The sequence below is a fragment of the Sitophilus oryzae genome, unplaced genomic scaffold (assembly GCF_002938485.1).
Source record: "Sitophilus oryzae breed Bouriz unplaced genomic scaffold, Soryzae_2.0 scaffold_610_pilon_pilon, whole genome shotgun sequence".
Taxonomy (NCBI): domain Eukaryota; kingdom Metazoa; phylum Arthropoda; class Insecta; order Coleoptera; family Curculionidae; genus Sitophilus; species Sitophilus oryzae.
Window position 1 is genome coordinate 372,578 of NW_022147208.1, and position 27,989 is coordinate 400,566.

At 32.1% G+C, this 27,989-nt stretch overlaps 2 protein-coding genes across 6 annotated transcripts in view; both read right to left on the bottom strand.

Moving 5' to 3' along the window:
* LOC115887692 (ALK tyrosine kinase receptor) overlaps positions 1-344 on the bottom strand; it is an 86,847-nt gene extending 86,503 nt beyond the window's left edge. For both annotated transcript variants that reach the window (XM_030907157.1, XM_030907155.1), the window contains exon 1: positions 129-344. The gene's annotated coding sequence lies outside the window, so the exon portion shown is untranslated. The remainder of the gene's footprint in view (positions 1-128) is intronic.
* Positions 345-3,450: 3,106 nt separating this feature from the next.
* Positions 3,451-27,693, bottom strand: LOC115887697 (glycerol kinase-like). 4 transcript variants are annotated; one of them, XM_030907164.1, is made up of 11 exons: positions 27,475-27,693; positions 26,944-27,417; positions 22,410-22,625; positions 19,562-19,672; positions 14,040-14,139; positions 12,325-12,481; positions 6,433-6,638; positions 6,235-6,372; positions 6,025-6,111; positions 5,646-5,687; positions 3,451-3,733 (listed from the first exon to the last, which is right to left on the bottom strand). In XM_030907164.1, exons 1-11 carry the CDS (start codon positions 27,547-27,549, stop codon positions 3,630-3,632), a joined length of 1,710 nt encoding a protein of 569 aa, XP_030763024.1. In that variant the 5' UTR covers positions 27,550-27,693; the 3' UTR covers positions 3,451-3,629. The 4 variants fall into 4 exon arrangements, 3 of the variants coding, with proteins under 3 accessions (XP_030763024.1, XP_030763027.1, XP_030763025.1); XR_004051137.1 differs by lacking the exon at positions 5,646-5,687 and having other exon boundaries at positions 6,235-6,368; XM_030907167.1 differs by lacking the exon at positions 19,562-19,672.
* Between the last annotated feature and the right edge of the window lie 296 nt (positions 27,694-27,989).

The window sequence follows — 27,989 nt, forward strand, 5'->3', positions numbered from 1 at the left end:
CTTTTCAATGTTAACAAAAATAAACAGACCAAACGAGAAGAAGCTTTGGGGCAAATTTAACAATCAAACAAAAATCAGACAAATAAATCAAAAGCATCAGAAATCATGCAGCAATTCGGTAGATATACCTGAGCAAGTAGAAAAGCACTTAAACCATACGTATCCAAAGTGACATTTTGTTGTTTGCATCCGAAAAACTGTCCTAAGCCAAAACCGCGTAATCTGGATTAAAGAATCTCGATCTGGGTACGATTTTCGCACAGTTTTTCCGCGGTACGCGCTCAAATCTGTTGGCCCCTGATCGTCCCCGGTACAACCCGTACGTCGGTGCGCGACGTATTTTTGGCAAGCGAGAGGAAAAAGAGAGTGGGTTGCGACGCCTTATCGATTTTTCTGGCGCGCGACACACGCACGGATCTGGACGGATTCTGGAGGTCCAGATTTGTCGCGCCGGTGCCGCGGCTGCTGGAAAGGCCGCAAATTTCGGGCGGATGGTGCCATCTCGAGGGGTGGGGATGCGGTAAAAGGCGGGAGAAAGATTCCTGCCTTTAGATGTGAGAGTTTCCCTGCCGCGGTTTTACGAGGGTTAATTTAAAAGTGTTTAAAAGTTTATAGTTCGATATATTGTAATCGCAAAACATTTTCCGATGCACGTCATCAATCATATCGACATTGACACTAAAGTCTATAAACCTGACTTAATGAAGTTTTGCCAAAAATGTTTAAATTTGCTGTATAATTTAAGATACCGAACAGCTCTTCATTTTACTTTATAGAGCAAATGATTGTAACAGATATTTTATTTAGATTAAAGCTGCAAAAATTAGTTTAAACCGAATTTTATTATCGCTATGTTGATCACATTGCCCCTTGTTCAGCAATGTTGTCCTGTATTATTTGACAATTATCCTAGTGTCAGTCATTATTTTGTATAATATCGTGTTGTTGAATCTTTGTGACTAATTCTCGTTTTTTTGCCTATTTTCATAATATTTTTTAAAAATTGCCTTTTTAAACACAAACAGTTCTTCTAAGAACAAAATTTTCGAATTTTTGTATTGCATTTCTTGAAATTGTGTGTTGAAAGTGAAAAGAGCTTGTAGCTTCCCTGTTCTTTTAAAACTATTTTGACCGAGAACGTGACAATAAAGGTCCTTTATTACCTTTGACTGCAATCAGAAAAGAAAGTTTGATTGAAAAATGATCTAATAAATATGTTCTTTGTCATTTTTAAATTAAGATTCATCTCATAAATCCATCACAATCTATCAGCGCTGTCGCCATCGCTTGTCACTCAAAGTTGATCACGTGCATCGGAAAATGTTTTGCGATTACCATAGTCTATAAACCGATATCCTAGCTCCGGTCACTTCATCTGCGTGGTCTGTATTTTAACACATGCGACAGAGATAAGTATAAATGACCTGTTGACAGACAGAGACAAAATAAAAAGCGGCATAGAGTGTTGCCGGTTTTTACGTTTGTAGGAAAATGTCTGTAGAAAAAAATCATCTAAAGTCATCTTATAGTACTGAATTGAAGATAACGAATCTACGGTTCATATCAAATAACTTTTAGTTGCGTCATCGAGGGCGATTTTTAAATTAATTGTTGGCAACCATGGACATATACGGCGCCGTGCTGAATAAGTGGAATTTAAACTTCCCGCCAGAGATTCAGGTGGCAGTTCTACTGTCAAAAATGTCAAGTTGCCCTATTTATCTATTTATTTCCTGACATTGTCATTCGTTTTGACACTTTAGTTTTTTAGTTTAAACAAATAGTGTTCTAATACTTTAAGCTTAAAAATGTTTACTAGCAGACCTTCCAGTCGAACATTTTTCTTTTTATAAATTCTTTTAGTGCAAAGTGTACAAGATATCTTAATAGCCGTAAAAATCTCATCGCAACTTTATTAGAATATTTTGAACGGGAAAGCGGTAGTAATGGTCTTTTATGTCCCGTCAAGTGGTGTTAAGAAGGTAAGTTTTGTTGATGTAAATAATAAATGTTTATATATTTATAAATGGGTAACGCTGGCGCTGTGAGGGTCAAGCTTAATCGCGTGACTAAAAGTTTATTTGTTATGAACTGTAAGCCAAATATCATCTGTTACAGCTGTAGTTAAATAAGTAACTAATAGTGAAAAATAAAGCTGCAAACATTTTTCATAAACGCCTATTTGTGCGGTTTGAAATTTTGATGCAAAATCCGGCAATACCGCATAGGAGAAATGTATCAACCCAACTTTTATATATTTTTAATAAATTATTTGATTTTCCATTAAGCTGTCGGCATCACTCATTAAGCTCTCTCTTACACGTTAAAATCCAGACAACGCAGGTTCGACGACCAGATCGGTAGAGTCCGGTAGAGTTATGAGCGATTCTCACTATACAAAATGTGACCGTCACGTTGCCGTACCCAGTGGCGGATACAGAGGGGGGCCCATGGAGCCCGCCCCCCCCCTAAAATCTGTAAATTGGGTTAAAAATGGCACCCTAAAAAACATATTCTACATAATTTTTTATTTAGGCTCCCCCTAAAATAAATTCCTGTATCCGTCCCTGGCCGTACCGTCTCCAAACCGACAATATGACGCAAATGAGTTGGACGTTACTGACCGTGTGAATATCTTTGTTGATAGCAATTTAAGAACATTTACTGTAACGTTGGCGGTATGGTAACGTGACGGTGACATAGTGTTGCCAGACATTTCCGAAAGATTTTTTCTTAAAAAAAGCCTTCATATTCCTTCAACTTCACAAAAAATTCCAGATCTTGAAAAAATCACAAAATTTCGCTTATTTTACCTATTTTATAATTAGGAGAACATTTTTAAAAACTTATTTCTGGTAATTTTTGGACACCGATGTATTTAAATAAACTTTTTATTAAAAAAAATAACACGATTAAAAATGCTGTGATAGATACTTCTATCAATATAGATATTGGGTAAAAATGAATTTTATTCATTTATATTTACGCAACTTTCTACAATGTTCTTAAATTACATTTGATATACCTAGAATTACTGAAAATATATAGCACTTAAGCCTGATTTTCATGCATCCGTTATACGTTGGTCCGACGGTGCTCTGATTGGTCATAGCGTTTCGCGCCACAGCCCATCAACGGATCCGTTCATACGATAACGGACGTTTTGACACTCTTTTGACAAATTTAATCTAACCTTAATAAAAAATATAAGTAAAATAGCAAAATCGTTATGGAAACGAACATATAAAATGACACCAACGTATATCCGATAAACGGAGGCATGAAAATGCAATAAATTTAAAAACTGCGTTATTTTCTAACCAATCAAAGTCTTTAAATTCTACCAATAAAAGTAATATCCTATCAGCGTATCGTTGGACAACGGATGCATGAAAATCAAGCTTTACTAATAGAAACTATTTCAACAATACTAAAAATAAAACACTGCAATGTTTTCAGTTATATTTTTATTCATCTCATCACTCTTCTTTCACACTAAATCTACATAAAAAATTTAGTTTTCTACATCCACAGCCGCGTAAAAAATTAAGTACTAATCAAACAATAACAAAGTAAAAAAGTGTCATACTAATGGCAACTATAAAATAAGAAAAAACGGAATGCTATTTCTAAGAAAATATCCGTTTAGTTCTTAAAAAATCCGCTACAGCTAGAGCAAGCACAGATCCAAAAACGAAGAGACCACCAGCCATAGACGCACCAGGAGATTCACCTAAAAAATACCGAATGAAATCTTTTAATATTACATTAATGCCTAAATTTTAGTTCTAAAACAAGTTATTACAGTGCAAAATTACACCAAATAAAACAATATACACTTATAAAACACTCAGAATAAAGTTTAATTGAAAGACTGGTATTGAGCGCAGCTGAAACACGCTGAAAGATCTACGAATTTTCAATAAAAGCCGCAAAACTTAAGCAACAATATCAATTTTTATCCCTCTAACGTAGTTTAACCAGAGAAGAACAATCGTAGAGAAGCGACAAAAACCGTCGGCACTATTGAAGTAAGGGGGACCAAGTTTTGTGACCTTCAAATTGGCGTACGTGAGAGATAGCATGTTTATAGCTACACCGAGAGAAATTCAATGAAGGCAAAAGAAATAAGAAAAGCTGTACACTGAAAAAAAAACATGTGTTCAGTAAAAAGTATATTAGAAATATTTAGGAATCATATTGAATAGTAACTATCTTTTAAGATTTAACAGGTTTCTGCGATTTGTGGATTTACCGCGTTCTATCCATTTTCTAACCTATTCCTTTTAGAGGGACATTTTCAAATCGTATCTGATAATATTGTTTGCTTCGAAATTAATATTTGAAAGTGTGTTTTTGAGAAAAACAATTTTAAGAAAAATTCGAATATTTATCAGCTGTTATCACAAGCGTTAAAACAAACCAAAAAGTAAATAACATGATTACAGTTGAGGGTTGGAACTGGGGTATTACAACAGCAAAATAAAACACTAATTCACCGCAATACACCAAAACACTTTACTTCTGCAGTGCATCAGCAGATGATTAAAACTAAAATGATTAAAAAACATAATATCTTTATAATATGAGAACATAGATGGTAGATTAAATTTAAAAGAAAGAAAAGCCAGAAAAGATTCAGCGGTTCTGAAAATGTAAGCAAATTTATTTTTAATTTTCAAAGAATCTATCGGTTATTCTGGACTTTTTTGAAAAACGGTAAAGAGAAAAAATAGCTTCACTTATCGAGATCTACTAGCCCTGGAAATATTTACACTTATTTAAGACTCATCCTGTATTTTAAAAAATCATATTTTACATAAAAAAACCATATTATATTAAAGATAACACAATTCAGATTAGCGTCGCTAATATATTATATATGCGATTAAATATTTCATTTTCTAATAGTTTTAATTTTCTAATTATTTTTTATTAAACGCTAACAAACCTGCATCTATTTTAAGTTTTAATAATATTTAGTTCTAAAAGTTAGTTCTTTCTTTAAGTACTATTATGGTAAGGATAAAATATAGAAAAATTAATTCAAAGAGATTAATTATATACACAAATAAAAAAATAGTAAGATTTCAGAACTTTATATTCATAATGGTAACGCTGGCCGTATTCCGAAAACACGTTGAGATGACAGTTAGCATGTTTACAGTCCAAATTTTTAGGCGGGATTCGTTTTGTCGCTTCTCTACGATTGTTCTTCTCTGGTTTAACGGTCAAAAAAAGCTCTTTCCTGATGAAAATAATTAATAAGTAGAGACGAGACAAGTTGCCGATTCCGACTATTTAGTGGTTTGTTTTTTATAAAAAGTTATTTTTGCATTCATTAATAAGATTAAAGAAGGAGTCTACTATTATCTTTATACTGATGCTTTAGAGATGGAAATGGCTTCGTCAGTTTTGTTTTTTAGGAATTTTATATTATCTTGTCTTGTTTACAAGGTATATAAATTTCGAAAGACACAATGTGTCAAGAATTCAACTACATCAGTGAGATTACTTCCTTAGTATTTTATTCAGTGTTTTTATGGGAACATCCAACATATAAGCGTTAGTGAATTATTAAAAGCACCTGTAGCACTAAATTACTGTTAGTGATTATTAGATTAATAAAAAAAAACACCTCACACCTGAGCGAGAATCCTCATCAATAGAAAGACGGGGAAGATGATCTATTGAACAAGGAAAATTATTTTAAGCAATGTAGTGAACCCAATGACTAGTAAAAATACAAGGACGCGTAACATGCAATGGGCTGGAACAAAATCTGTGATGCTAAAATATAAAAGGCAGACATGTAAAAAATAAAATAAAAAACATTCAAATAATTTATAAATTATTTGTGAAACAATTAAAATTCCTTTTTTTATTTAAGTCGGAAGTTTGACACGGCACAATTGCTTGGTGTCAACTGGTAACAATTTGGTTAACTGTTATTGGTCCTTGTACTCTGTAGTCACTGATTGAACCCATAAGCCTAACCTAAGATATTTTTTATAGTTTACTTACTCGATCTTGAACGTGACTTTTCTTCAACTTCCCATCCTAAGCTCCTACTGATTCCCATTTTCCACCTAGTATACTTCATATCTCGAACTAAAACGAAGAAGAATAAATCAACATAAACTTTTTTCAAAACCTCAACACTTTTTCAAATTAATTGTAAACTTTTTAGCACATACGGTATCTAAAAAACTTATTGTATTAAAAACAACTTACCACTCTCAGATATGGAAGGTTTAAAAACATCATTAGGCGTGGCTACTATCTTTCTAGGGTCCCACACTTCAACACCAGGTGCGCAACCGGCGGCTATCGCAGCGCCCAAGGCCGTAGTTTCCAACATAGTAGGTCTAACTAAACAAATTACCCCACTGCATACTGTTTACCTCACTTTAAAGAGTACTTTTAACTCACCTACGGGGATACCACAGTAATCGGCTTGCATCTGCATCAAATAATCATTTGCAGTCATCCCGCCATCAACTAAAATCTTCTTTAAAGGAATCTTACAGTCTAGAGCCATAGCTTCGAGGACATCTCTTACTTGATAACAAACGCCTTCGAGGGCTGCTTTAACTAGATGCCCGGGTTTGGTTTCTTCACTTAAACCACATATAACACTACCAAAAAAAGGAATATATTTTATACTGCAAAATAACTATTTTGTAGTAGCGATTGCTCAGTGATCGTTCAACGTCATGATCATTTCATAGTGATCTGCAGTGGCGGCTTAACCATGAGGTCAAATGGTCAATGCCGCCCCAAAAAATCAGGAGAAAATTAGAAAAACCTATTTAAATTGTACTTTTTGTAAATCACATTTTTTCCATCCTAAGATATTCGAAACTATTCCCAAAAATCTTCAATTTGTGCAATTTTCGCTTGAAAACGTTTTATTTTACCCATTTTCTCCTACTGCCGTAAGGTATAGTACGTAGAGAAAATATATTAGGTTAAGGTGGCGATCAGGGGTGGATGGGCCATATGGGAAAACGGGAAAATTCCCGGTGGGTCGGTGTAAAAATGAGCCGGTGGGCCGGTTCCGATCAGAGCTCAAGAAAGATTGAATTAGCAAAAATTAATGCTCGATTTTTAACATCTTTTTTTGCAAAAAAAAACCTCATAGACGTGTTCCTGGGGTCGAAATATACCACCAGTGAAAATATTTGCACTTGTTTAACACTCACCCTGTATAGTTTTACCAAATATTCTTTTATTAATAACTAATAAATATGACTGACTGGCAGCAAAAAAAAAAGAATGAATAGTATTAGGTAAATTTAAATAGTCTCGATCTAAATGTATACTAAGAATACGGTAGCGTAGATTGACAACTGGGGGCCTCGGTACAATATTTTTCGAGCTCCCCTTTGTAAAAAGGTAGACGAATTTGACGCGAACTCTGCGGTTGACGGAGAAAACATATCTATGCTTGGCTTGAATTGAGGCGGGACGGACTAAAAGCCAAGTCTGAGAACTAAAAACCAAGTATAAATCGTTGTTTAAAATGTTGCTAAAATGAATTTGCTAAAAATTACTGAGACAGCAGAGAAGAGTTAAATAAGGTTTAAATTAGATTAGATAATAAAATATTAATGTCTCGAAAATCCAAATATTCTTATTATGGACTGTAACATAACATTACATCAGAACATATTTATATCCAATGCCTAGATATTGCCTAGGGTTTTTTCGTTGGAGTCATGGCATTATCTTACAAGAAGCCAAATGTACAAAAGTATAGAGGAAAAGTTTCGTGATAAGAAATATATAATAACCTAAAATATGCTGCAGTTTTAATGGCGACCGCCGGTTCATTCAGTTAAAAACACGTGTACACGAGGAGGCTGCTGCTCTATAATGTATAAGAAAGTATATACCTGAAGAGCTAAAAGTAATATATTTCACAGAGGATAGGGTCAGCTGAACTGAATGAATCAGGAAGTCTTAAAGTTTCTCAAAATCGTGACTCGGAATCGTAGCGTATTCAAGATCAAATTACCGTTATCGATAATGGAAATAAAGCAGTAGAACCCTCTAAAACTGAGCCATTTTGTAATAAAAATTCAGATGTCCGACCCAATATTGGTCTTTACGAAAATTTTGATCAAGACAATTTAATTTTTTTTTAAAAAACCGGAGGCAAAAGAGATTTTTCGCACGAGCGAAAAACAACCTTACTTATATACAATTCCTCCCAGAAATAAGTGTAAATATTTTAAGGAGTGGTAGATCTGGATAAAAGAAACATATTTTCTCTTCATCGTTTTTCAAATAAGTCCAAAATAAAGCAGTTATTTTACTTTGAAAATTTCACACCTCTACTTTTCAACCAATAACATGCTTTAATGTTGACTAGTTACCATGGCAACTGAAAAAATTTCCGGAAATTTTTTCGAGGCGCCACGAAACTTTAGTGGAAATTTTTTGACAGTTGAAAAGGTAAACATAAGATCTACAATCATAATGTGAATGAACTACAATGTCTATATATTGAAATATTACCCATTTGAGTTTTAGCATTTGATGTAACTAATTAAAAATATAATAATATTTGTTAATATTATTAACAAATTGAAATTATTTTAAATATGTCATGTTGGATTAATATTTTTTTTTCAAATTTAGGTGTGAAATTTTCTTACCGAATACCACGCAAGCTTAAATTATTCCTGGAAATTTTCTTTCGGGCACGAATATTTTAGGAAAATTATCCCTCGTCTTCGACTCGGGATAATTTTCAAAATATTCGTGCCCTCAAAAAAATTTCCGAAAATAATTTAAGCTCTTGTGATATTATAAGTGAAAATTTAAAAAAAATAATTATTTGATGAAATTTTGAGAACCACTGAATCTCTTCTGGATTTTCTTTCTTGTAAATTTAATCTACTACCTATGTTGCCATATTATCTAGAAATTATGTTTTAACTAAAAACTAAAAAAAAATCCAAAACATTTTTCAAAAAATTCCGAATTTTCAATTTTTTTTTGCGAAAAAAAACCTCATAGGCGTTTCTGGGGTTCAACTATACTACCAGTTAAAATACTTGCACTTATTTCTGGGATACCTTGTATTAATAAATAAAATATGTTTCTTCATTATGGTCATTTTGTTTTTGTGGATTTGGGCCGGTTGTCTGTTTTTCCCGGGCCGGTTTCCACTTCCCCATCCACCCCTGGGTGCGATAGATATAGTTTATATTGGCTATTCACCGCGTCATTCATAAAAGGATTTCAGTCATATAGCTGGAAAAATTTCGCCGTTTGGGTGTTTATAAAAACTCAAATTATAAAACAACCTAGGTTTTTGTATCGTTTATCGCGTATCGCGTATAATGTTTGGTTTAGTCAGTATAAATCAATATTTAAATTTTTAATATCGAAAAAAATCCGATCTAGTTTTAGTTGTCGTAGCTTTGTCGTAGCCGAGGGTTTGAGGTGTAGCGCGAAATTTGTGTAGGTAATAAATTCATCATTTTCTGGTTATGGATAAATGATGAACTGTTGTTGACTGATTCTGGAATAGATATTTTCAAATAAACAACATGGTGTTTAGTTTGTAAAATCGTGCGGTTAAAAGAAAGCAATTGCTTAAATTTCGAAAAACGTTTAGGGAATGAACGCCGCATTGACTTAAAATATAAAAAAATGTGAAATAAAACTTTTAGAAATGTGTATGAGTATATATAATATGTATTTATATTATTATGAAATTATTTTTTAAGTGTCTTTTAAATCCAACCGTGGAAAATTTGTGTAAAGAATATTGACTGGCATTTTAGTGAAATAGCACTAGACCACCTGTTTAAAAATGTAAGGGTAGGTTTCATTTTAACATAATTTGTATTTATTTTTAGATTTATTTTCATTTAACTAAACGTACAGGGTGGGTCAAATTCGACGCTTTTAAATGGAAACACCCTTTTCTATAGGAGATAGACAAAATCGGTGTCTGGAGCTCAATTTTTGTCAAAAACATGATGGTGAAAACCACATATCGATATCTGTTACCGTTTCGGAGTTACGGGGTGTTTTTCAAAAATATGCATTTTTAACAAATCGCTCATTTAATATAAAGAATCCAAACTAATATGAACTGATTACCAGTGGCGGCTCGTGGTTACTATTGTAGGGAGATCAATATCTAAAAATATTGCGTCGATTTTTTTTAAGACGCGCCCAAATTTAGTTGGTTTCTTACAAGGTACTTGTACAGGGTGGGTCAAATTCGACGCTTTTAAATGGAAACACCTTTTTCTATAGGAAATAGACGAAAACTAATATCGGTGTCTGGAGCTCAATTTTTGTCAAAAACATGATGGTGAAAACCACATATCGATATCTGTTACCGTTTCGGAGTTACGGGGTGTTTTTCAAAAATATGCATTTTTAACAAATCGCTGTAACTTTTTTGCTATGGAAAATTTTGTATTTTTATGAAAACATTTCCTTTTTACGTAGAATTTAATGGTTTAAGTATAATTTTTTTAAAATTAATAATTTAAGAATTATCAACAGAAAATTTGATTTTTTATATGGGACACCCTGTATATTTTTAATTTATTGAAAATAATTTAAAATTACCTTTCCAAAAATATAACACACTTGATATTTTGCTCGATTCCTCTTCGAGATATAGAGTATATAAAAATTCGCCCGCTTTAAATAAGTAGGCTTTGAGCGGCACCGGCTGTAATGCAAAAAAATTCTAGCTGTGAGCATCAATTAAAACCAAAATAATATTTGCTATGAGAGATGCAGAATTTTATAACAATTTAAAATATATTTAATCAACATCAACACATTTAAACTATATCTAATAACGATAAAAATAAATAGCAAACCAAGACATGAGATTTTGCTAAGCGTTCGACATATCGACCGTGTTCTATTACGGACAGACGGGGCAGTTTTTGAAAATTTCTTGCGGAATTCGTTAACTCAGTGGGAGTAAAAGATACCCTCTTATAAATATTTTTAATTCTTGTCTAGATTATACGGAAGAATAAGGAACCCCATTCTTCCGCAAATATATCCATAGGATTAGATCTATGGGCACTAAGTCAGGCGGCCTCGACGGCCAACGGCTGGGATCTTGGTTAGCTATCTAATTATTTTTGAAGTTGGCTGCAAAAATTTGCTGATAACTTCAGCGTTCAAAGGCGGTGCGTCGTTTTGCTGGAAAAATATGTTTTCGAGTTCCATTAAGGGCATATCATCAATAAGGGGTCCAAAGCCTACTAGTTAAAAGTTGCGAACTTTTAAAAATGCTGTATTTCGAAGGAGATTATAACAAAATATCAAGTGTGCTATATTTTTGGAAAGGTAATTTTAAATTCTTTTCAGTTAATTAAAAATATGGAGGGTGTCCCAAATAAAAAATAATTTTTTCTGTTGATAACACTTAAATTATTAATTTAAAAACAATTATACTTAAACTATTAAATTCTACGTAAAAAGGTGCTTTGGAAATGTTTTCATAGAAATACAAAATTTTCCACAGCAAAAAAGTTACAGCGATTTGTTAAAAATGCACATTTTTGAAAAACACCCCGTAACTCCGAAACGGCAATAACAAATATTGATTTGCGGTTTTCACCATCATGTTTTTGATGAAAACTGAGCTCCAGACACCGATATTAGTTTTCGTCTATCTCCTATAGAAAAAGGTGTTTCCATTTAAAAGCGTCGAATTTGACCCACCCTGTACAAGTACCTTGTAAGAAACCAACTAAATTTGGGCGCGTCTTAAAAAAAATCGACGCAATATTTTTAGATATTGATCTCCCTACAATAGTGACCATGAGCCGCCACTGGTAATCAGTTCATATTAGTTGTTTGGATTCTTTATATTACCGATTCTGCGCCGTCCTAGAACTCTACAGTTACGGCACATGCGTAAATGAAGACTGGCATGCATCTGACAGTCATTGACGGAAACAGTACTGGGAGAATTGTCAGCTCAGGAGCTTGGAACACCATCAAAAAGAAAATTCCACTTCTTCAACTCTCAGTAGATGACATACCAAGAATGTACAACTTTGAGAAACAACTGAGCAATAAAAAGGATTGGAACAGAGAACCGTTTGCTCACAGCAGGTTAAGACAATAGGCAAAAGACCATACTATAACGTGGTATACTGATGCTTCCAAAACCAAACCAGGAACAGGGATATATTTGGGCCGAAAACTAAATACTCCGAACCAATGGGCACCTACCCCAGCATCCTTCAGCTCTTATTTCCAGGACACCCTGTATATGACGTGACGTTGACCGATCACTGAACAACGAAGAGGTTCAAGTACCTCCTGGCATCTTTTCTCCAGTACGGAGCGTACAAGCCGGAGAAAGCTGGAACAAACACTACTTCGCCTTTATCCTGTACATTTTGGGCTATGTCACCCGATTCAGTAACGTCGTGTATAATATTTAAATTGTCCCTCAACCATTTCATTGAAATGCCTAGTTAACAAATTAATAAAATTTTAACATCTTGTAATATACAATGAATAAAACCATTACCTTCGAGAGAGAGAAGGCTAGACAACTGTGACGTAAAAATCCGTTACGTCATCAAATGTAGGCAATCAGTTTAGAATGACGAACCTATGGTAATCGCAATACAATTTCCGATGCACGTGATCAACTTTGAGTGACAAGCGATGACGACAGCGCTGCCATATTGTGATGGATTTATGAGATGAATCTTAATTTAAAATTGACAAACAACATATTTATTACATCATTTTTTAAAGTTTAAAGAGTTTTACGTTTTATTTTTATAACTAATATTTTAGTAATTAATTGATTTATTTATTTTATAGCTTATTTTACTTACTACAAATTGGCAAAAACTAGTCCATTATGAAGATTATTATAAGCGTTATTATGGGTTATTTATTTATTGATGTACATCGTACAACGCCATAAGTGGTAATAACAAGTAAAAGGGTGCTATTAATGCACAAACTAATAATTACAGAATTTAATAAAAACTAACTTTGAAAGTCGTATAATGTGCTTATCAATCAAACTTACTTTTCTGACGCAGTCAATGGTAATAAAGGACCTTTATTGTCACGTTCTCGTTCAAAATAGTTTAAAAAAAAACAGGGAAGCTACAAGCTCTTTTGTTTCGACTGTTTCAATGCTTCGGCATATTTTCAACACACAATTTCAAGAAATGCAATATAAAAACTCGAAAATTTAGTTCTTAAAAGAACTGGTTGTGCTTAAAATGCAATTTTTAAAAAAAGACTTTGAAAATAGGCACAAAAACGATAATTATTCACAAAGATTCAACAACAACACGATATTATACAAAGTAATGACCGACACTAGTATAATTGTCAAATAATAAAGGACAACATTGCTGAACACGACACAATGTGACCAACATAGAGATAATAGAATTCGGTTTAAATTAATTTTTGCAGCTTTAATCTAAATAAAATATCTGTTACAATCATTTGCTCTATAAAGTAAATTAAAGAGCTGCTCGGTATCTTAAATTATACTACAAATGTAAACATTTTTGCCAAAATTTCATTTAGTCAGGTTTTTAGACTTTAGTGTCAATGTCGATATGATTGATGACGTGCTTCAGAAAATGTTTTGAGAGTACAATACTCCAATTTTTCGTTATTTTATACAAGGTTGTCAGAATTGTATTCGAGAAACTTCGGCAGCATATTCTAGCGGTAAAAAAGTTTGTATAAATTTATGTCCTAAAATGCTTCGTTTCTGAGGGTACATACAGGGTGTAGAAGTTTCATTTTTATTTCGATTTTTTCCAAATTATTTCTGAACCAATGTCTATATTAGGATGAAAATTGGTGTCTGGGTGTCTCGATGTCAATATGAAACTTTTTTTCGTACACCCTGCACCTATTCTATCGCCCGTTTTTGATGACGTCACGCGTATTCCGAGAGGCCTTCTCTGTTCACGAGAGTAACGATTAAACACAAAATTTAAAAATAAATCTATTTCAACTAAGTATACCTATAAATTAAATATAACCTGCAATTGCCACAGAGCCTTCCAGAGCATAGATGGTGGGTTGATTTGGTCCCATTTTATAACCTACAGTAGTCAGAAGTCCGTGAGTTGACTGTACCATCTTTAACAAAAAAAAACAAATATATATCATTATCAATTGATAATTGTATTGTTTGTTCAGCGATTCAAAAATTGTATTGTTTGTTCAGCGATCTTTCAACGTCACATCATATATTGTCAAACTTACTCAATCATTTGACAACCAGAAAAAAGAGATCGGTGAAGGCATTTCGTAAATTACTGGACATTGTTTTTAGCTTTTAATAAAAAGATTAAGAGTCTGTTACGCTTTACTGTTCGGGTCGCTCTCAGGGGTCGGGTAAAGCGGGTGTGTGGCCGAAGGATATATATATTATATTTCAGAAATCTGGCTAAGGTTTAGCCCGATCCTGTCGTGTTAAGCCACACCCAAAATTCCAAACACACGCTTTGATTAAAGCTTCATTCAGAACCTCCCAATTAGTGGAATAAATTAATGGTTTCAATTACACTTTATACTTTTTAGTTTACGATCATTCACAATGACTAATAAACACAATTAAAATTAATAAAATATCCTAGCAACAGCTTGCGGTAGTCTATTGTATCCATAGAGAAATTAAATTATAAAACAATAAACTTTTGATTTCTAACCAAAATTTTTCTTAAAAGGTGATAATCAAAGGCCAAAATAACATTCCTCGCAAATTTTGAAGTATAATTAGTGGAAAAGTCAAAAGTTTGTTAACTTTTTCCACTAATTGAAAATTACTACTACTAATTATTATGTTCTGAATGCTTACATTAAAATTAGGTAAAAAAAAATTCTACGGCTAACTAAAACTACTAATTTATTCGACTGATTTCGAGGTTCTGAATGAAGCTTAAGGCTTGATTAAGGTTTGCAAAGCTTCAGCATTTGCCATAAAATAGTAAGCAATTTGTTACAAACCATATAAATTATATATCACTCTAATCACAAAGCTTCAATCTATTTCCGTATTGTAACGGATTTTTTAATTATGTCTTTATTTTCGAGAACATTTAGTCCAAACATAAGGAATATTTTGTTGATATTTGACCATCAAAATCTCAAAAATAAAGAAGTTGTCTAAAAATGTGCTACAATACGGACATAGTATAATCCTTTATCTTTAATTTCTTTCTTCACTTGTGTAAAAATAACTAGCCAGTTTTACATAAAACGTTAAATGCCGAACGCTTATTTTGCTACTTTTTCGGACTAGTGAAATGGACTCTTAAGAAAGGAGCATATCAAAAATCTTAGATCGACCGCGACGGGCTGCATTTAAGCAAGATGTACCATTATTTAGTCCATAATGTGATTTTCTCTACTCTCATTGGTCGAGACTAAATGCTGGTGCGTTTTGCCAAACATGACTAAAATGCGGTACATTTTGCCACGTTAGCATGAGGCATTCCAAACGCAGGTACATGTTGCTAAACTTTACTAAAACGTGGTTTATTATGCCTGAGATCGAATGGCATTAACCTTTTCAATAGCCCTGAGAAAAATAAAAAAAAATTGACGGATTGATATGACAAATTCCCCCAAAACACGCCGCCGTTATACTCTTTTCTCAAATAGTTTTCATTAGACAGACGTTGTTTTTGTGTGTTTGAATAAACTTTAGCATTTTTAATTGATATCTACTATGACATCTGAAGGTTTGACGTATATTTTACCGGATCAATTTCGATTCAGTGTAAAATTATATTAAAATTAGGTAAAATAGTTTTGGTTTAAGGTAGCATTATTTATGCTGAACTAAAAACAGCAGAAGATTGCGACGCATGGATTTCAGAATTTTCGCGACTAAATTCAGTTGCTTGGATTGTACGGCGAACTTTTACTTTGTTCTTTCCGTATTGGACAGGCTGTATGGAGGTGGCTTTGGGACAAAAATCACGCAGTTTCCAAGAAAGATCGACCATTATTATACAGGGTGGCGCACCTCATTCGCCTCGGTTGATGTAGAAACAAAATTTTTTATGGGTATATGTAGAGAAACAATGTGCATAATTTAAAATTATTTTGAAATGTACAGGGAGTGTTAGAACTAAGATACATACTATTCATTTTACAGATACAGATCCATACTATTCCATTTTATTTCATTTTTGGATTCTTGGGCTTAAAATAAGGCATTTATTATAAGGGTTTAATATGTTTAGATGCTTTGGTTTTTGAGATATTTAAAGACATTTAAATATGCATGCTCTAATAAAAAAGTTTGTCAACACCCTGTACATTACTTTTCAGAGTTTATTCTTGTGGCGACTTTGAAGCCAGAGAAATGAACTTAACTATTGCTTTCTTAAATGTATACAGGGGTATCAAAAATTACTGGTCTATTTTAAATATTTATTTTACATAAAAACTTCGTTATTTCTATGTATGATGCAATTTTTGTTACCCCTGTATACATTTAAGGAAGCAATCAAATTTTTTAGTAAGGTTTATTTCTCTGGCTTGAAAGTCAGCACAAGAATTAATTCTGAAAAGTAATGTACAAGGTGTTGCCAAACTTTTTTATCATAGCATGCATATTTAAATATCTTTAAATATCTCAAAAACCAAAGCATTTAAACATATTAAACCCTTACAATAAATGCCTTATTTTATGTTCAAAAATCCAAAAATGAAATAAAATACCTGGTGTGTGTTCCATAAGAAAAAATATAACTTTGCTATGGATCTTAATTCTGACACACCTTGACACGACGTGAGTTCTGACACAACCAAAATGGTACAGGGTGGACCATTTTGGTTGTTTCTATAGGGTATCTAGAAAACCGTGAGAAATATTCAAATTTTAATACTGCAGTCTCGGGTTCTTTTTTTGAAAAAATTACAATGGCGCAAACGGATCGTGGCTATTTTGATCGGTTTCGAAGCTACAGGGGGATTTTCAAATTTTGTACTTTTTGAAGACGTTCGATAGTTTGTTTATTTCAGTAACCACGGAAAAATGAATTATACATTCTAAAGGCACTTTTCTGTGTAGAATGCAGTGGCGTAGTCAGACTTTTTTCGAAAAAAATATTTTTTGTGATATTAACTATACTTATGTTTTTTTTTAAATATAACCTCCTGTATATTTTTAAATTTTCTTATTCAGCTTCGCATGGGCTTCTTGAAAATATATAACACTCTATATTTATTTTCACTATTAACCTCAACATTTCAAATTTTTCTTAAAATATCCACTTAGTAGATAGTAGGCCACGCCGCGTAACAAAGTAAACGGTTGTCATGGTGATCGGGACATACCTTTGATGGATGCGTGACATTTCATTTCAACAGATTGAAGTGTGTGTATATTAAATAATAAAAAATGAGTAAATTTGAAAATTTTGAGAAATATAATGTTAGAATGTTATATTAAGTCTAACAAACATAAGCAAATGGCAGCTGATTTATATTTTGAGCGGTATCCAGAGCGCGAGCAACCAAACCCAGCCATTTTTAAAAGGTTAGGAGATAGTTTAATCAATTTTGGATCTTTTCAAAAACCGCGTCTGAAAAATTATCAGAAAGAAGATGAATGAAATAAAATATTAATGTCCTCGGAGCCGTAACACTAGATCCAACAACATCAAGTAGAGCTATTGAAATGCTGTTAACGGCGGCGTGCGGAGACAGTACCAACTCTGTCTAGATAATAATGGGCAGCAGTTTGAACATTTAATGTAGTCTTCGTGTTTTTATTTGTTTTATATTAACTGAGAAGCCCGGTTGAAGTAACCTCTTGAGTTTATATTAAAATATGTTCTTTTGTTTCTGTCACACTTATTTTTTATTTGCTTCGTATTGTTCGATTTTATTTAATTGCTAATTCATGTACTCGGCTCTGAGGACACTAACCTAACATATTGATTTTCTTCATCTTCATTCTGATAATTTTTCGGACGCGGTTTTTGAAAAGTTCCAAAATTGATTAAACTATCTTCTAACCTTTTAAGAATGGCTGGGTTTGGCTGCTCGCGCTCTGGATACCGAAATCAGCTGCCATTTGCTTATGATTGTTAAACTCAATATAACATTCTAACATATCATATTTCTCAACATTTTCAAATTTACTCATTTTTTTATTATTTAAAATACACACACTTCAATCTGTTGAAATGAAATGTCACGCATCCATCAAAGGTATGTCCCGATCACCATGACAACCGTTTACTTTGTTACTTGGCGCGGCCTACTATCTACGAAGTGGATATTTTAAGAAAAATTTGAAATGTTGAGGTTAATAGTGAAAATAAATATAGAGTGTTATATATTTTCGAGAAGCCCATACCAAGCTGAATAAGAAAATTTAAAAATATACAGGGGGTTCTATTTAAAAAAACATAAGTATAGTTAATAGTTAATATCTCAAAAAATATTTTTTTCGAAAAGTCTGACTACGCCACTGCATTCTACACAGAAAAGTGCCTTTAGAATGTATAATTCATTTTTCCGTGGTTACTAAAATAAACAAACTATCGAGCATCTTTAAAAAGTACAAAATTTGAGAATTCCCCTGTAGCTTCGAAACCGATCAAGATAGCCACGATCCGTTTGTTTGCGCCATTGTAATTTTTTCAAAAAAAGAACCCGAGACTGCAGTATCAAAATTTGAATATTTCTCACGGTTTCCTAGATACCCTATAGAAACAACCAAAATGGGCCACCCTGTACATTTCAAAATAATTTTAAATTGTGTACATTGACCACATATACCTGTCTGTGTTACAGAGACGCCACGATACACGAGTTATTTGGGTTAAAAGACCTAAATACAAAATATTTTCATGGTGTTTGTCTGTCCGTGTGTAACACGATAACTCAAAAACCGCTAAACCGATTTTAAGCAAATTTGGCACAAAAATACTGTGGCACCCGAGAATCTGGCCATTAGCTTTTGGTGGGATGGGGGGTTGTTAAGGAGGTATAAAAGGGGATTAAAAATTTTAAAAAATCGTAACTCCAAAATTACAATAGCTAGTGAAACGCGGATTCAATTTAAGATTAGGAATATTTGCAACAAAATTTGCAATAACATCAAAATCAGCCAAAGTCGCAGTTTTTGAGATAAAAAAAAAATAGGAAAATTCCTTTACTTTGAAACTAAAAGAACTGCCTACCAACTTTTTATTAACATATTTTAGTATGGACTATACGTGCCTCCCGGCACCGATTTTTGGGACAAAAACGATATTTATTAATTTATTTAAGAGTTTCGTCCTCTGAATTCATGTTTAATATACAATTTTGTGTTGTTTGTATTTTTCAAGTATCTTTTTTTACCCAAAAAATGACTTACTTTTAGCACGTCTTAATAAAAATACGTGTTAAATATCCAATCTACCGATTTTTACCGAATGTTGACCAAGATATCAACGAAAAATAAAATTTTGGTGGTGGCAACACTGTATTTGACAAATAACGATGACGTAACGTTGAACGATCGCTGAACAAACAGTGTGGCTTTACATACACTTGTTCCTGTATTGTATAAAATAAAACACCCTGTACCATAAGTGCTCTTTGCCTGGCCCATATTAAAACATAACTGGCCCACTAGAGCTGCTTGTTGGTCACCTAGTATCTTAAAAAAAAACAGGCCAGTAAGCGAGGATAAAAATAGGGTATTACCTCCGAATTCTTGACACCCGCACCGATTGACGTGAAATTTTAACAGTGAATAGAGATATATGTAAGAAACAAAAGTTACATTGTAGCGATGTGTGCTTTCACCCCGGGGGCGAGTGCCACCCCTTCTCTTGGGTGAAAAATAAATCACCCATTTTAATTACAAAAATCAATAAAGGGATGTTATATACAGGATGGCGCACCTCATCCGCCTCGGTTGATTATACGAAAACGGAAAGATGTAGAAACAAAATATTTTATGGGTATATGTGGGAAGACAATGTGCACAGTTTAAAATTATTTTGAAATATACAGGGTGTTTCAGAACTAAGATCCATATCAAAGTTATATTTTTTCTTATGGAACACCCGGTATTTTATTTCATTTTTGGATTCTTGGGCCCAAAAAAAGGCATTTATTATAAGGGTTAAATATGTTTAAAATCTTTAGTTTTTGAGATATTTAAAGATATTTAAATTTGCATGCTACAATAGAATAGACTATTAACACCCTGTACATTACTTTTCAGAATTAATTCTTATGCTGAGTTTAAAGGCAGAGAAACTTTACTCAAAAATGGTATTGGTTCCTTAAATTTATACAGGGCTGTCAAAAGTTGCTGATCTATTTTAAGGATATATTTTATATAAAAACTTCGTTATTTCAAATGCAACACCCTGTATTTTTTTAAATAAATTGAAGGAGATTCAAATACTCTTTAAAACTATATTAGGGTTTCCTATACCTATCTAGCTGAGATTTTGAATAAAAGCTTATAATTTATTTAACCCTTATAATCAAGATACCTTTTTTCGGTCCATGGCAATTTTCTAGTGAAAGTTAGTAATATTCAAAGTGTATCATAAGAAAAGTATAACATTAGTTTATGGACATCTTAGTTCTGAAACACCCTGTATATTTCAAAATAATTTACAATTGTTTAATTACCTAAGTATTCATTATTTTATCTAAAATATTTATTTTCTACATATTATTTTATAAAGAAAAATGAAGCAGTATCTGCTGGCGGAACGAATAGATATGTTACTAGTGATATCATTTTTGTGAGAAAAATTGCTTCTTGGCCTCAGGGCTTATGCTCAAAGAGATATCCAAATAGGAATCTTCCTGATAAGCGTTTCTTTGAAAACTTCTTGTCCTATTTCGCAGAGCTGGTAGTGTAGTTTATAAAAACCCTATTAGGCAGAAACCTGTCGTTGGAAGTCAATAAAATGAATTTGCCGTAATTGGCTATTTTATAAAAAAATCCATATATCTACAAGTCATCGTAAAATAATTCAAAGAACTACTTCTTCGTTTTTCTTGATTTAATAATATACACATATTTAATAAATATTATTTATTAAACTATTGTAGGTAAATTAAATAAAAGTAAATTGGTATAAATTTAAATAAGTCCATAAACTAATTACGATTTTGAAAATAGCTACTAACTGTCACTAGAAAGCTTTGCCATGACAAGCACTATGCATCTCGATTATAATTTTTATTGAGAAAAATCGCTTTTTTGCTTCAAAATCTGAGCCAAGGCAGGTATAGAGGAAACCCTAATATAGTTTGAAAGAGCATTTAAATCTGCTTCGACTTAATTAATAAAATACATAGTGTTGCATTTGAAATAACGAAGTTTTTACGTAAAATAAATATTTAAAATAGACCAGCAATTTTTGGTACCCCTGTATACATTTAAGGAAGATATAACATTTTTCTGTAAAGTTTATTTCTCTACCTTTAAACTCAGTACAAGAACTAATTCTGAAAAGTAATGTACAGGGTGTTAATAATCTATTCTAATTTAGCATGCAAATTTAAATATCTTTAAATATCTCAAAAACCAAAGATTTTAAACATATTTAACCCTTATAATAAATTTAACTATATATAATAAATACCTTTTTTTGGGCCCAAGAATCCAAAAATGAAATAAAATACCGGGTGTATCATAAGAAAAAATATAACTTTGATATGGATCTTAGTTCTGAAACACCCTGTATATTTCAAAATAATTTTAAATTGTGCACATTACCTCCCTACATTTTCCCCCTAAAATATTTTGTTTCTACATCTCTCCGTTTTCGTATAATCAACCGAGGCGAATGAGGTGCGCCACCCTGTATATGTCGCATCCATTTAGTGTAATTGTCCGTTTCATGAAATGGATATCCACTTCGTAAACTGGTTATGTTAGGTTCGCGAACTGGTTAGTTTCAGTTCGTGAAGTGGATATCCATTTTATGAACTCAAACAAAAACAAAACTCAACAAAAAAGGGATCGTTTAGCTATTCCAAAAGCTTCATTTTTACTTTATATGAGTTTTGCGATAAAACGCAAGATTTTCGAGTTATTTATAAAAATTGACAAAAAATAGGCAGTTTTTAGATGAAAAATCAATATTTTCAATCCTAATTAACTAGGAAAATATTAATTTTCTGAAAAAATGTTACAGAACATTTTTTGCTCAGAATTCATTTTTTGATCAGGATTTATTGATTTTTGTGGGTGGAAACACACATCGCTACTATGTAACTTTTGTTTCTTGCATATATTTCTATGCACTGTTAAAATTCCACGTCAATCGGTGCAGGTGTTCAGAATTCGGACCCTAAAACCCTCGCTTACTGGCCTAACATTATCTTAGAATATTTATAACAGAAAAAATTAATGTGTTTACCCCTGATATAGGAACTCTAGCTAAAGGGAGCCCTTCGATTATATAGCCGTATATTTCTGCTGAACTACGTATTTCTGGGAGAATACTTTCGGGAATACCAAAGACTTTGCACAATTGCGGATCCCACTTCAGCGTTTCTATGTTCATTAGCATAGTTCTCGAGGCATTTGTACAATCTGTTATGTGAAGTCCACCTTTCACACCACCAGTTAAATTCTAGAAAATACAATATCAGAGAAATCAATAAAAGTTGGCCTGTACAGGGTGCCCAATGTTCGTGTGTTTTATGGGGTTTCTCGTTTATGAGTAGATATACAAAGATGCGATTTTCACATCACTGTATTACTTTTTAAAAGGTAACTTCTTTAATTTAAATGGAACACCCTGTACATTTTACGAGAATCAAATGTACAATTTAATTGTCACTTATAATATCACAAGAGCTTAAATTATTTTCGGAAATTTTTTTGAGGGCACGAATATTTTGAAAATTATCCCGAGTCGAAGACGAGGGATAATTTTCCTAAAATATTCGTGCCCGAAAGAAAATTTCCAGGAATAATTTAAGCTTGCGTGGTATTCGGTAAGAAAATTTCACACCTAAATTTGAAAAAAAAATATTAATCCAACATGACATTTTAAAATAATTTCAATTTGTTAAGTTGGCCAAGGTATTGATGTTTTTGACATATGTGTTTTGTCATTTTTGTTTGCGATTCTGTCATTAAGCTATTACTAGTTTTAAAACGTCTGTACGTAGAGTAAAAGTGTATAGCGAAATGTCGCGATTTGGAAAAAGTAAACCAACATGTCATTAAAGAAGAAATTGAAAATATAAAACCAGATAACACCCGAAAATCAAAATCAAGTGTATATCCATCATATTTCGTTAAATAGAAAAATACCAGCTTTAGTTAAATAAAGGCGGCAGAACTATATTTTTAGAACATGGCAATTTCGAAGAAATTCATATGTAGGTATATCTAACATATTTCCTTAAATAAAAAATATTACCAACCTTAGTTACATCAAATGCTAAAACTCAAATGGGTAATATTTCAATATATAGACATTGTAGTTCATTCACATTATGATTGTAGATCTTATGTTTACCTTTTCAACTGTCAAAAAATTTCCACTAAAGTTTCGTGGCGCCTCGAAAAAATTTCCGGAAATTTTTTCAGTTGCCATGGTAACTAGTCAACATTAAAGCATGTTATTGGTTGAAAAGTAGAGGTGTGAAATTTTCTATCAAATTGTATTATACCATTTCTTACCTATTTCTTCAAGTTTCCGTAGAAAATGCATTTTATTAGCACCTGTACATTTTGTATATTTGTAGCTTTAAAAAAAATCTAAAATATCAATATTCCATGGGTATATTTTTAATCGACGTCTAAATTATAGGAAAATGCATTTTCTTATAATCGAATTTTCTTATTTTCTTATATTTCGAAAACTTGAAGAGATAGGTAAAGAAGGGTATGATACAATTTGATAGACGGTTAAATTGTGTATCTGATTCTCGATTCTCGTAAAATATACAGGGTGTATACAGGTACATTTATTTTCTAGAATTTCCGTTTATTTCTTAGAATTCCTGATTATTTGTAGAATTTCCATTTATTTTTTGAATTTCTGTTTATTTTTTAGAATTCCTGTTTATTTTTTTTAGAAGTTCTCTTTATTTTTTTAGAATTTCTGTATATTTTTTATATATTTTTGTTTTAATGTTGTCCCGATTATGTGCAAAACAACAATAATCAGGTTGAAATAAAAATATTTGCTTGAGCTCTTGATTTTACTTGATACTAAACGCAGTTTTACATAAAAAACAAAAACAAAAATAAATATCAAAACTTGATATATATCGGATATACATCAGATATATATCGGATATACAGAAAAGTCCACAGACGAGACATAGGAAAATCAAGTCCATTTAGCGTGTGTCCAAATTTTGAGAAGTTTTCAAAAATGACATGAGTTTTGTTTAGACTGACGTTTAATTTCACCTGACCTTTTGGTGAATGATTTCTTTTTATAGGGGTACATAAAATCTAAAATTTACAGCCATGAAGAATTTAAAAACTTGGAGCAGTTAAAGCAGAAAATATTCAATGCCTTTGACACTATCACCCCTGATATGTTATCCAATGTGAGGAGGGGATTTTATAATCGTTTGGGTTATTGTTTAATGCAAGAGGAAGGCATTTTTGAACAATTTTTGTAATTTTTTAAATTTCATTATCCTGTTTTTTTACCGTTTACCCATTACCTACCTTGACGAACATGGGAAATCAAACAAAGGTTCTTTTCAGGACCACAAATATTTTGATCGAGAATTTTTTTTATTTTGAAAAAAAAACAAAAGTTGTTAATATAATACCAAATTAAAAGTGTTTTAGTAGTTTTAATACACACTATGATATAAAATTTATTATTATTATAATGTACATTATTAATACTATTATTCATTCGAAATGGCATTAAGGCCCAATTGCACCAATGATTTAAATTTTTCTTAAAGATAAGTAGAGGTTAGAATGAGCTGTATCCTTGCTGTATTTATATTTACTTTAATATTCACCTTAAATCAAGGAATTTGACTGATACAATTTTTGAATTTGAATTGTTTTTAATGATACTAACAATTTTAGTTCAATTTATAATAAAATTTATTTAATATTAATAGAAATCCAAGAGATTTGAAACCTCTTTTAGCGATTTATAACACTCTCAAATGAATTACAGGTGCCCTTATTTTCTATGAAAACTACACAGCTTTTTTCATAGTCGCTGCAGTTGCTATAGCTATAAAAAACTAATTTTTTAAGGTGTGAAAATTGCGACACACGCTAAATGGACTTGATTTTTCCTATGTCTCGAAGTCTGTGGACCTTTCTGTATATATCCGATATTTGATATTTATATAAATATCATGATATTTGCCAACCCTGACACCCTGTATATTTTACGAGAATCAAGTGCACAATTTAATTGTCCATCAAATTGTATTATACCATTTCTTACCTATCTCTTCAAGTTTCCGTAGAAAATGCATTTTGTTAGCACCTGTACATTTTGTATATTTGTTGCTTTAAAAAAATCTAAAATGTCAATATTCCATGGGTATATTTTTAAATGAGGTCTAAATGATAAGAAAATGCATTTTCTACGAAAACTTGAAGAGATAGGTAAAAAAGGGTATGATAAAATTTGATAGACGATTAAATTGTGTATCTGATTCTCGATTCTCGTAAAATATACAGGGTGTTTCACTTAAATTAAACAAGTTATTGCCGTTTAAAGCTAGTAATTATTTAAAATAAATTGTTTGATACTCTGTATAAGATAGAATTATTTTTATTATTGCAACACAATATCTGATCAATAAACTTCAGTAAATATTTAGCATTAAAATCTTTCATACGCTTGGAGAAATGAAACCTTAAAATTTTTACTACAATTCAACAAAATTGAATATATTTCAAAAAGGGTAAGGTGTGATAAACCTTAATTAAATTTACCTTTATTTCAATCGCAGAATCTAAAAATAAAATAATATACAGAATGTTCTATTTAAAAAAATACAGCTATATTTTTTATTTATTTCGGACACTTTGTATCTTGTAAAAATATTTTTAAATTGTAGCTCTAATAGTCCTTCAACAAACCCAAAACTTACAATTTGTAAAAAAATCTAATCGTTTAGCTACAATACTCTGTGTCGTATGTGGTGAATAACCCTGTATAATATATTTTTTGTATCTTATAAAAAATGCAGAGTAGTTCTATGTTCACAGAATATTGGGACACCCTATACAGGGTGCTACAAATTCGAGGTACAAGCATTGGTATCTCGGTAACCGTAATAGATACGAACATGGTTAAATTGCTGACCTATTGATTTGAATTGGCTCAATTTTCCTTATTCAATGTTAATTAGCGCTGATCAATATTGTTGCGATGAATAAAATCAGATTAAATAATTTAAAAAACCAGAGTCATACTTGAAATTATTTAAAATAATAATTAACTAGTTTAGTTGTTGTTAAGGTACCCAAAACAAAAAAAGTATCAAGTGTGGCATATCATTATACTCAGGAGACTGAGTTCTTTCAAAACCTGAAATAAAAAATGCAGGTCCGTATTTAAAAAAAATTACCTTGGTCACTGTATCTCACAAATTATCAGCTAATTTGAAAATCTAAATATACTATCAGATAGCCCTATTAAAGTGGCAATGAGAATGTGCAATTAATTTTTTCATTTTCTAAAAAGTAATGACAAGAAAAAAGAAAATTGATTTTCCAAAAAATCCGCTTTTTCCAAAAATCTCAGCAATCCTTAAAATTTTTAAAACATTTTTGATGGCATCTTAGTGAACATCTCAAGGCTCAACTTTGCCCCAATTTAACCATCTTCTAATCTATTATGGTTTCCGAGATACCAATGCTAGTACCTCGAATTTGTAGCACCCTGTATAGGTATTTATTATTCGATTAACCAAATAAAAACTTAAAAATTATACCCATATGATCCAAGTATCAATATTTCCAAACAGACACCTCCCTTCATCTACCGCAGTTTTCACTGCCGGCACATTGTCCATCATCCATTTGATTTTCAAAGCACTGAAATAAGTACTGACAGGCAAACCGGTAGCTCTCTGTAAGAAATACTGCGATTTCTTCCCGTCCTCCAGTATTTCGTCCACTGTGCTTGAAGTCCTCATATCCATCCACACCAAAGCATTGCACAGATGTTTTCCCGTATATTTATCCCACAACACTGTTGTTTCTCTCTGATTTGTTATGCCGACGGCCACAATCTCTTCGTAGTCTATACTGAGTTTCTTCAGGTTATCGCAGGCGACCTGGATAGTCTCTATGACTGAGTCCATTATAATTTGAGGGTCTTGCTCGAACCATCCTTCGTGTGGGCAAATGTGGGGGATATCTTTTTGATGGTACGTCAATACTTCGGCGGTTTTTGAAGCGAAAACCTAAAGAAAAATTATTACTGAGACTTATGATTTAAAAACAAATTAAATAAACCATACCAGAAAACGAGTACTTGAAGTCCCTTCGTCTATAGAACCCACCAAAGGGCCGTATTTTTCTCTAGTAGTGCTCATTGTAAAATAGGAGAGTTGAATTTACACAGAAAGATCAAATTCCAGTAAAATTGTATTTAAATTTAAAGCAATTTTAATAAAAATCACATTTGTTGACGTAACCTTGGATATTTCGAAGATTTAAATTTTAAATATAAATATCCCATAAATTACAGATTTCTTTTTGATAATATGTCAAGCTTCTGAGAGATAGATGGCGCAGGGAACTAAACAGATTCCTTTAATAAAATATAAGTAAGTAATAAAATAAAATTATAGAGGGCGCTCCATTATTACCGATTTCTTTTTACAAATATGTTAGATTTACTACCGTTTCCGATAGATGACGCCAAGAGGAAAAGAAGATTTCTTTTAAAAAATCTAAATAATGATTTCTGAGAAAAATAACAGGAAGCGCGACTGACTATTACAGAATTCTTTCAGCCGTTATTTGAAAGTTT